The sequence below is a fragment of the Arachis ipaensis genome, chromosome B5 (assembly GCF_059453495.1).
Source record: "Arachis ipaensis isolate K30076 ecotype BB chromosome B5, ASM5945349v1, whole genome shotgun sequence".
In the NCBI taxonomy this organism is placed as follows: Eukaryota; Viridiplantae; Streptophyta; class Magnoliopsida; order Fabales; family Fabaceae; genus Arachis; species Arachis ipaensis.
The window spans coordinates 156,139,125-156,149,715 of NC_142440.1; the positions used below are offsets into that span (position 1 = coordinate 156,139,125).

Here is a 10,591-nt window from a genome sequence, read left to right on the forward strand (position 1 = left end):
ACTATGGAGGAAGTGAAACGCGCAACATTTAGCATTCATCCTCAAAGTGCTCCAGGAGATGATGGTATGACAGCAAAATTTTTTCAAAGCTTCTGGAACATACTTAGTGGTGATGTGTTTCGAGCAGTTAAGAGCTTCTTTTCTGGGGGCAGAATCTTGAAGGGTTTTAACCACACTCAGATCTGTCTTATTCCCAAGATTTCTGATGCTAAAGATATGACTCAGGTAAGACCAATAAGCCTCTCTTCAGTCTTTTACAAGATTATCTCCAAAGTATTTGTACATAGGCTTCATGGTATGATGAATAGACTAATTAGCCCTACGCAGAGTGCTTTTATTAAAGGCAGATTAATCTCTGATAATATCCTAATTGCTCATGAGTGTATGCATTACTTGAAGAACAAAAAAAGGGGTCTCGAAAATGAAATGGCGCTAAAATTAGATATGAGTAAGGCATATGATAGGGTGGAATGGCACTTTCTTTGGTTTATATTGGAGAAGTTTGGTTTTGACTCCCGATGGATCATGTGGATTCGAGAATTAGTGACAACTGTTTCTTATTCTGTTATTGTGGAAGGACAACCTTATGGTTTCTTCAAACTAAATAGAGGTATTCGACAAGAAGATCCTCTATCCCCCTATCTTTTTCTTTTTTGTGCAGAAGGTCTCTCCTTCTTGCTACACAAGGCAGAACAAAATAGACTAATTCAGGGTCTTCAGATACATAGGCGATGTCCCAAGGTCAACCACCTCCTGTTTGCTGATGATTCCATTTTATTCTGTAAAGCTAATCCTGAAGCATGTTCAAATATCCTGCATTTATTGAATTCTTATGAAAGCATCAGTGGCCAGAGGGTAAATCTTAATAAATCTGCTGTATTCTTTAGCCACAACACTCCGTCCACTACTCGTACACTACTGGCTAACTCTATGAATATTAATCATATTGGGGCTCAGGATAAATACCTTGGTTTGCCTTCTACAGTCTCTAAATCGAAAAAGGCTTCTTTTAGTATGATCAAAGAAAAGGTTCGGAAAAGAATCCAAGGGTGGAAGCGCAATCTTCTTTCGTCAGGTAGTAGACACGTATTGCTTAAGGCAGTGGGAGAAGCTATTCCTATTTATACATTGTCTTGCTTCAAGTTGCCTGATAGTTTAATTTCAGAAATTCACTCTCTACTTTCTCAGTTCTGGTGGGGACAAAAAGGTTCTGAAAGGAGGATGGCTTGGATTAGCTGGGACACTATGACCCACCCACGAAAAGAAGGAGGCCTTGGATTTAAAGATCTCAGAATCCAAAATCTGACGCTTTTAGGCAAACAGTTTTGGTGACTTGTAACACAGCCTACTTCCTTATTATCCAAAATCTTAAGAGGTAAATACTTTAGCAATGGTAATGCTATAACGGCAGAAATTGGAGTCTTACCTTCTTGGGGATGGAGGAGCATACTGGAAGGTCGAAAGATTGTTGAAAAAGGTCTTAATTGGGCTGTGGGTACTGGTGAGAATATCCGAACCTTTGAGGATCCTTGGATGCCTCCTCCGTATCCTTTAATGATTTCTGACATGCCACATAGACAGGCTATTTCTGAGTTGGTTCCAAGAGTTAAAGATCTAATTACTGAAGATAGAAATTGGAATCAGAATCTCATTCAAGAATTATTTCCCCAAAACGTTGCAAACAGGATTTTGTCAGTTAAAATTCAGCAGAGTAGGGACAAATTGCAATGGGATTTGAACAAATCCAAGCAATATGATACAGCTTCAGGTTACAGAATTGGCTATTTATTTTACCATCCGCCTCTGGAGCTTTGCCCTAATTATATGCAGCAGAAAAAGCCGTGGATTGATCTATGGAAGTTGAACTTGCCTCACAAAATTAAGCTATTTATCTGGAAAGTTCTCCATAGCCGACTTCCGGTGCTTGCTCAGATTCATCACCGCATCCCATCTATATCACCAATATGCCCTTGCTGTCATGAAGCAACGGAAACAGTCACTCATTGTTTGATCGATTGCTCTAGAATTAAAGACGTGTGGTCTCAAAGTTATCTTCGTGATTGTCTTCCCCCTCAGAGTTCTAACGACTTTTGGATATAGTGGACTGCATCAACAGAGATACTTAACCCGTTGAAGAATGCTGACCGTAATCCTCAATTGCTTGCCATCATTTGCTGGAACTGCTGGAAAGCTCGCAACCAGTTGATTTTTGAAGGTTCTACTTCTATGCCGTCTGCCATTCTAGCAAGCTCTATCAAGTTGCTCCGTGAAATCCAAAGAACTCCCAGTTTAGGTCGTCATCTCCATGAGACAAGCTCTTAGTTGCATTCAATTTGATTTATCATTATTTCTTCTTTAAGATTTTTCTTCGTTTTTCGACCACGCACCGTTGGATGAATACCTTCAGTGTAGTGTCTTTGGAAAATCCCCACCTTTTATTATGCTGTTCTGCTTTTGGACATCTTTGTATTTCATTTTTTAATAATTAATGAAATATAACCTATTATCTTTGGAAAAAAAAAGGATAATTTGGAGAAAGATTAGACTTGAGTTCATTAGATGTCCCAACAAGATAGCCCTTTCCACCAAAAGTTTCAATCAAAGCATGGTAGCCTGCTTTTTGAACAAAGAAAGTTGGAGTAGGATCATCTTTGTGAGGTCTATTCATCTCTTTGGGAGTTCTTCAATCACTTCCATATAAGAGTTGAAAACAATCACTGTACATGTAATTGGACTGAATTGAAAGAAAAGACATATAAGACAACAATCCAAAATTTTCTCTGCACATTCCTGAATTAACACTATACCTCATGATATGTTATGCTATTTTATAACAAACTTTTAATAAATTTTTTTTTTTACATATCTTATAGTCCTTCAAATTTATAATTGATGAAAAAAATTTACAGAAACATCTTGGAAGTACAATGATAAACTCACAAGTAAATTAACTTACATTTTTTTTTTGCTTCTTATTACCCATTTTCGATTTCGTTCTTCTTTCTTTCTTGAATTATTCAACTCAATGAATTCAGTTTAAGAGAAATTGAAGAGCTTACTCCAAAGCTGTGGAGGCAACAAAGACTTCGATAATGACCGTTTATGTTATAGAGTTGCCACCAACAGCGTAGAGCAATGCCGCACAGACCAAGGACGACGGACGCTCACGCCGCCAAGGACGACGGACACTCACGCCGCTAAGGAAGACGACGACACAAATGGATGATGACACCAACGAACAGAGAAAAAATGCCACTGACTTCAGAGAACAAGTGCTAGTTAGGGTTCTACAAAATGTTAAGGGTAGTTTTGGAATTTTGAAAGTTTGGAGGTAGGTTCAGTTTGATATTTTAACCTAATTATAAGAATATTCGATTTTTTAACAGAGTATTCTGTTATTTCAAACGATTTTGTCATTGTAGAGACTAAATTAAAAAAAAAATAACGTCTAAAGATCTAATTAAAAAAAATATAAGAATCTAATTAAAAATTTGATAAAATTATAAAATCTGTAGAATAAATAAACCTTTAAAATACTCAAAATAATACTAAAATTATAACTAACATTAAAATACTCTCTCGATTCAACATAAGTGTCGGTATCAACTTCTTTTAGATTATTAAAAAATTAATGTAAGAAGTAAGAACAAATACTTAGCAAATAGTCAATGTTTAATATCAAAATAAAAAGAAAAAGTCAAAGTATGCATACTAGATACCAGACAAAGAAACTATAGAATTTAGTTTTAGAGTGATGATATGCATTCAAATTTTTTTATAAATTAAAGTTAAATTAAATAATAATTTAGAGTAATATTATTTATAATTAATTTGTGTTGATATTAGACTAATTTAATTAGATTTAATTAATAAAAATATTTAAATATGTAGTATTATTTTTAATTTTAATAGATGAAAATATAAAATATTTTAAATGACTAGTTATATTATTAATAATATTTTTATTGGTATAATATTATATAATTAAATATATATAATATTATTTTACATTGATAATATATTAAATTAAATTTTATTTTTAATTTATATTTTATATTTTACATATAAAATGATTTAGTGCTAGGTTTTTACAACATTGTTGAAAAATACTCCAACATATTTAAATAGAGATGATGGCTGCTAAATTATTTATATTATTTATGATGATATTATTATGAAAAAGTATAGGTAATTAACAACATTTTTAAATAATGTATGAACAATGTGAATTAATAGAGTTAAAAGAGTAAATTAATCTTAAATTTAATTAGTAGCATTTAATTAGGGTGTAGTGTATTCTTATTTGATTGATGATTGTTCATGTTGTTTAAGTTAGTAATTGTTTACCTAGCATTTCCCTATTATTATTATTATTTATTTTCAGAGAACTAGAGAGAGTTGACTGACAAATTAGAATTTGGTAGAGAGAGAGAGAGATACTTGTAAAACACTAGCACTCTCCATTCTCCATTCTCACTTTCCACACACAAGAATTGTAACTGCAAAATCACGATCATGAACAACGGAGACGAAGATAACAAGGGCTTAATCTGGAAGCTTCCAGAGCTCAAATCCAACGATTTCGGTAAGATTGGTCCCGCCTTCGGCCTCGGCGCCGGCTGCGGCCTCGGTTTCGGCCTTGGCCTTCTCGGAGGTACCTCTCTCTCTCTCTCTCTCTCTCTCTCTCTCTCTCTCTCTGTTAATCTATAAGGTACCGAATTCTGACATTTAGGTCTCACAAAGTTCTCTTTTTTAATTTTTCTGTCCTTCGATTTATTCTCATATTCTTAATTTCATATTCCTTGATTCTCACTATGCATGTTCATGTTATATATTCTAAGTTAGGATCCTTGTATTTGTATTCCGTGATAACCAAGTTTGTTATGATGAATATATGGAGTATTTTATAGTGGAAGAACCTTGAAGGTTGATGATTGATGAATTGAACTTAATAACTCTAATGTAATGTGCTCTCCACAGAAGAAGGGAATTGTTGGTGGTTCAAGCTTGCATCTTTGTTGATATTTTGTTGTTGTTTAGTCAAATTACTGATGAACTGAGAGAACAAACAAAGGAAGAAATAACATATGGAAGTCATAGTTTTTGTTTGTTTTTTAGGGATCCTATCAACACCTGAAATGGGACCTTGCACTTATATCTCAGTTGCTCAACTTGATTATTTTGTGGTGGCTACTCATTTGAATGAAGATGATAGCTAAGATGTAAACATGTTAAGCAGTTTAGCGAATCATGTCAAATTATTTAATGGTTCTTAGCTATCATCTTCGCGTGAAGATTTCTTTATGTGAGTAAGTCACTTTATTTTATAGTCCCATTTGCTTTTTGTTCATCCAATTTTGATCCTCTTGGGCTAAAGACGGTGCAACTCATCCCCCAACCAGAGTTTTTTTTGCGAGATTTCCCGAGAGTTTTGCAGGGTTTAAACAAATTTTGGAGTTGTTTTGGGGAATTAGGGGTTGTAATAATTAAATTTAGGATTTAAATCATATCTTTTTACAAACATGGCAATGAATTTCATGACTTATATTTAGTCAGATGAGAATTTGAGATTCTTACTCTGCTTTAGATTTTTCCTTCTAATATTTTGTTAACTTTTCCAACTCAAGGTTTTTTCATATATGTGCACTGGTTTGAAATATATCTTAAATCTAAAATAGCTTTGGAATGAGATGTGTTTTCATACTTTATAGATTCTTGTTTCTACCGTGCCATTTGATTTCTCTTTCATGCCTTTTGGCTTTTGGCACATGACCTTTCTAGTAACACTGCCGGTAATGATATCATCCTTTAATTTATAGTAGCAGAGAGATGTAGTCAATGTTTCTAAATTAGAACGCATTTTCTACACTGTTCGGAGATCATAAAATCTTATGCATTGTACTCTAATGATTCCAGGTGTGGGTTTCGGCCCTGGAATTCCAGGATTCCAAGTAGGTTTTGGATTCGGTGCTGGATGTGGGGTTGGTATAGGATTCGGCTATGGTGTAGGGAAGGGCATTGCCCAAGATGAGAAGAAGAGGTATTCTAATGTTGGAAATCCGTTCCGTGGTTCTGGAAATATTATTTCTGAGTAAGTACATTGCTTAATTATGCTTAGTTACCTTTATCTTTTTATTTGTTCAAAATTCATCTTTGTATGAACGTAATATGTGACATTTTTTGTGTGCTATTGTTAACAGGGATGAGATTACTGCCCTTGTGGATGACCTTGTGATTAATACTAAGAAGCTTATCAGGGCAACAACCAAAGAAATTGACAAGTGGAGAAGATGATGGAAGAGTCTTATGAATTCTTTTATGTATATTTGTATAAACCAAGATCTGTCTTATTCACTAAAATCATGGCAAACTCAATCAGCATGTTATAGACTTGTTGCCGTACACGACATGCTGAAATTTCGTATTAATATCCATTTAGATTATTATTTAAACTTGGTTAAAAATTGAGTTCCACCATTGTCTGAATTCTTGAATTTTCTTAAGTAACCAGTGAGCTTTATAAAGTAACCTCAATGTTTGCAAATAAAAAGAGAAATGCTTGTTTGACCCCTTTTTTTGGGGTATTCAACATGTAATTATGTGGATTTCATTTTAAGGGGTCCACCAATTTGAATTGATGAAATAATTTACTTCACAATAATGTGAAATTCTGTACATGAAATTGTGGCCCAAAACAACTTAAAACTGCAAAAATAAAAACTAAAATTATGTGGTAGCTATTTCTTCTGATGAGTCTGTAGAAAAATACAAAATCAGATTCCTGAAATGAATCCATGTTGCATAGAAGGTGAAGGGCATGTATGGTAGAAAAGCAAGTATGGGGTTGGATAAAACATGTTATCCAAAGTGAAGCAATCCACAAGCTTAGAATCCACCCACATCAGCACCATCATCCAGCACAAATCACATATCACCCAATCAAAACCCTGCATTGGATTACCATTTTCCAATATGGACCAATCAAATCACATGATCATGAATCTGACTTGGCAAGTCCACATCCACCAGAACCATGCATATAGTATCTCCTCATTCCACACCCTTACTACTTCCATTCTTCAAAACTTGTACACAAACACAACCTTCCTTCCTTCACCTGAGTCTGTTAGAAGCTTCCACAAACATGGCTTCAATTGGGGTGTCTGAGATGCTTGGAAACCCCATCAAGTTGAGTGGTGCAGCAAGGTCAGCACCATCAGCTTCTAGCCCTGCCACCTTCAAGACTGTGGCTCTCTTTGGTAAGAAGAAGGCAGCACCACCTCCTCCTTCAAAGAAAGCTGCTGCTGCTGTCACTCCTGCCAATGATGAACTCGCCAAGTGGTATGGTAAGTGGTTGCTCCTATCTTCATATCCTTTCTTTCTTTTGCTCTTTACCATATCTAATCTAGTTACTAGAAAAACTTCTACATGAACTACTTTTTATTAAATTACAAGTATTCTTTTACCGGAAATTCGGTATAGAATATGCTAATAAACTGAGAGAACCAAGGTAGCTAAGAAGTCCATAGAGTATAAACATGGTTGTGTTCTTTTGACAATGTAATTTGTTGAAATATGGTAACAGCGAAAGGAAGAGAAGGAACTAACAAAGTTTGACTTAGCAGTAAGAGGAGGGTAACTTCGCTATAGCCTATAATCTCCTAATTAGTCCTAATTAAGTTCTTGTAATGAACTAACAAAGTTTTTTTTTTTTATATACTCTAGTTGTACAATTCAAGGTAGGAAACTAGTTTCTGATCATTGCTTCCATTTGGTGACAGGTCCTGACAGAAGGATCTTCTTGCCAGAGGGTCTCTTGGACCGATCCGAGATCCCACCATACTTGACTGGAGAAGTGCCCGGAGAGTATGTGGATTCTTCTCTAGCTAGTCCCCTTTGAATCACAAACATTGTGAAACTTTGACTTGTTTTGCTTAATTTTTCTTTGATATTTGTTGATGCAGCTATGGTTATGATCCTTTTGGTCTCAGCAAGAAGCCAGAGGACTTTGCCAAGTATGTCCTAACACTTTGTTTCAAACTTGATATATATTTATGTGTGAGCTATGCTTTAAGGTAATTTTAATTGATTGGTAATGTTGAGGGTCGATTCGTGGTTCGATGCAGATATCAGGCATACGAGTTGATTCACGCAAGATGGGCAATGCTTGGTGCTGCTGGATTCATCATTCCTGAGGCCTTCAACAAATTCGGAGCTAACTGCGGTCCTGAGGCTGTTTGGTTCAAGGTTTGTAAGCTTTATAAGACCTTTCACTTTGTTTAAGTTCATTGATATATCATATATCAGCTTCATGACTCTCAATTCAACAAATGAAATTCTACAGAACTAATTACATGTACTAAGCAATGATTTACCTTTTGATCTGCTATGAGAAAAGTGAATTCAGTCTACTAGAATAGTCGAATTATAGCTACACTGTTTTTTTAACAAAGTGCAAAGTTATTTGTTGTAAACAGGCTCTTCTAGTGACTTGAGAGTTGAGATCACTATAAACTTTGATATAAACATAAAGCCAATTCAATTTTTTATATGTAATTAATGCAGACCGGAGCTCTTCTTCTCGATGGTGGAACGCTGAACTACTTTGGGAAGCCGATCCCCATCAACCTCATTGTTGCTGTCGTCGCTGAGATTGTACTTTTGGGTGGTGCAGAGTACTACAGAATTATCAATGGCCTGGTATGTGAAAGTTCTCAATTTGAATAATTGATTTTCAACCTTTATTAATACAATTATGTCAAAAACCTTTCTTACATTTGTAAGTAGCAGAGTAATGAATCCTCTTATTTATGTCTCAATACCAAGTTCTTATTTGGTAAACAGAAATATAGAATTTGCAACTAAACAATGACTGGTTTAGATACTAATTTGTGAGGTATGTATTGATGGTAGGATTTGGAAGACAAGCTTCATCCAGGTGGTCCATTCGACCCGTTGGGACTCGCAAAGGATCCGGACCAAGCTGCATTGTTGAAGGTGAAGGAGATCAAGAATGGAAGGCTTGCCATGTTTGCCATGCTTGGTTTCTACTTCCAAGCTTATGTCACCGGAGAAGGCCCCGTCGAGAACCTTGCAAAGCATCTCAGTGACCCCTTTGGCAACAACTTGCTCACTGTCATTGCTGGTTCTGCTGAGAGAGTTCCAACTCTTTGAATCAACCAATTCCATGTTCTTATCATCAAATGTTAATTAAGAAAACATGTACAATATGAAGGCATCATTATGAAGGCATTTTGCTTTTCTTCCTTTGGAAGCAAACTCACTTTTGATTTATAGAGCCTTATTGGTAGTGTGCCCTCTTAATTCTTCAACTTCTCTTCCATGCCTCATCAAAAGTTTATTATAGGAAATGGTTTTTCTAATTTGGAAATTTATTAAAGATATAATCATTCATATTGCCTTTTCCTATCAGTTTAAGCTTTTGGGATGAATGGTTTCTTGACATGGTATAAAAACTCTATGTCCGAAAATTCTAGAGTTCGATCCTTAGTATGAGTTGGTTTAATCTGCAATGTAATACAAAGTTCCTGAAACATATCCCTCAAGTTAACTAAAATTGTGAGTTGATGCATGAAAGTTGAAACTATATAAATTCTAAGTATAACAGAGTTATATGAAACTATTTTAAAATTTGGATTAATTAATTATGTTAGTAAAAATAATTAGGCTAATAATGAAAAGAAAACTCCAAAATGTAAAATAATAAATAATGTTTTACTTTTAAACATTCAAATATAAGATTAGGGGGTATGATTAGTGTGTTAATGATAAATTTTCTCATGAGCTGGCTTTTTTCCTTTTTTAGACTTGTGTTATTGTAAGATTATATTTGTCATGTGTCGGAGAAAAACAAATAGATATTATAATTCTTGGGTATAAAAAATGTATAATATCACAAGATGACAAGATAGATATTTTTAAGAAAATGAAACAATAATAATAATAACAATAATAATAATAATAACAAAAATAATTTAGGTATTATAACAATTAGGAATAAATGAAAGTTATTTAACCATGAAAATTTGAAATAGAACAAAATTTAGGAGTTCGTATTAAGTTAATTAAAATTTCATAAGTTAATTTCAGACACTGTAAATTTTATAGATCATTTTGAGTATTTATTTACTAAAATATTATATTGCAATACTTGCACTTTTTAAAAAATATTTAATAAATATTTTAAACGAATTTATTATTTATACTCACTTCTCACTTGTTTTCATTTGTGACATTTAAGAATTATATAAAAGTTAAGAATAAATTGATGTGAATATTATTTAGAAGATACATTAAATATATACCAAGAAAAATATAAATATTTCTTTAACTGTTTTCATTTTTTTTTATATAAAGTTAAGTGTTTCCACATCTACTTGGGTTTGTATAATTGGGTTTATTCATATTTTTGGGTCCATATTACTCAGTACCTTTAAGAAGCTTCAACCTTCCATCAAAAATCAATAGAGAAACTTCAGCCTTGGCCTGAAAATAATCAAGTATTGTGGGTCATGAAGAAGGCCTGATGGTGACGAATAATAGGAACGCAACTCGGCAAATATAGATGAGG

At 34.0% G+C, this 10,591-nt stretch overlaps 2 protein-coding genes across 2 annotated transcripts; both read left to right on the top strand.

Moving 5' to 3' along the window:
• The first annotated feature begins 4,391 nt into the window (after positions 1-4,391).
• Positions 4,392-6,452, top strand: LOC107641480 (glycine-rich protein). The gene is made up of 3 exons (XM_088487735.1): positions 4,392-4,654; positions 5,917-6,091; positions 6,201-6,452. Exons 1-3 carry the CDS (start codon positions 4,516-4,518, stop codon positions 6,292-6,294), a joined length of 408 nt encoding a protein of 135 aa, XP_088343861.1. The 5' UTR covers positions 4,392-4,515; the 3' UTR covers positions 6,295-6,452.
• A 517-nt stretch (positions 6,453-6,969) lies between these two features.
• On the top strand, positions 6,970-9,332 carry LHCB5 (light harvesting complex of photosystem II 5). The gene is made up of 6 exons (XM_016348644.3): positions 6,970-7,346; positions 7,782-7,866; positions 7,965-8,015; positions 8,127-8,247; positions 8,566-8,700; positions 8,914-9,332. The coding sequence occupies exons 1-6, from the start codon at positions 7,034-7,036 to the stop codon at positions 9,172-9,174; spliced, it is 966 nt and encodes a 321-aa protein (XP_016204130.2). The 5' UTR covers positions 6,970-7,033; the 3' UTR covers positions 9,175-9,332.
• The last annotated feature ends 1,259 nt before the right edge of the window (positions 9,333-10,591 follow it).

What these genes read in the sequence shown, in the direction of transcription:
- LOC107641480 (XM_088487735.1), top strand. Translation starts at nt 4,516, where the DNA reads ATGAACAACGGAGACGAAGATAACAAGGGCTTAATCTGGAAGCTTCCA. An exon ending in CGGCCTTGGCCTTCTCGGAG is followed by an intron (nt 4,655 to 5,916) that starts GTACCTCTCTCT and finishes TAATGATTCCAG; the next exon opens with GTGTGGGTTTCGGCCCTGGA. An exon ending in TCTGGAAATATTATTTCTGA is followed by an intron (nt 6,092 to 6,200) that starts GTAAGTACATTG and finishes TATTGTTAACAG; the next exon opens with GGATGAGATTACTGCCCTTG.
- LHCB5 (XM_016348644.3), top strand. Translation starts at nt 7,034, where the DNA reads ATGCATATAGTATCTCCTCATTCCACACCCTTACTACTTCCATTCTTC. An exon ending in CTGAGGCTGTTTGGTTCAAG is followed by an intron (nt 8,248 to 8,565) that starts GTTTGTAAGCTT and finishes TAATTAATGCAG; the next exon opens with ACCGGAGCTCTTCTTCTCGA. An exon ending in ACAGAATTATCAATGGCCTG is followed by an intron (nt 8,701 to 8,913) that starts GTATGTGAAAGT and finishes TATTGATGGTAG; the next exon opens with GATTTGGAAGACAAGCTTCA.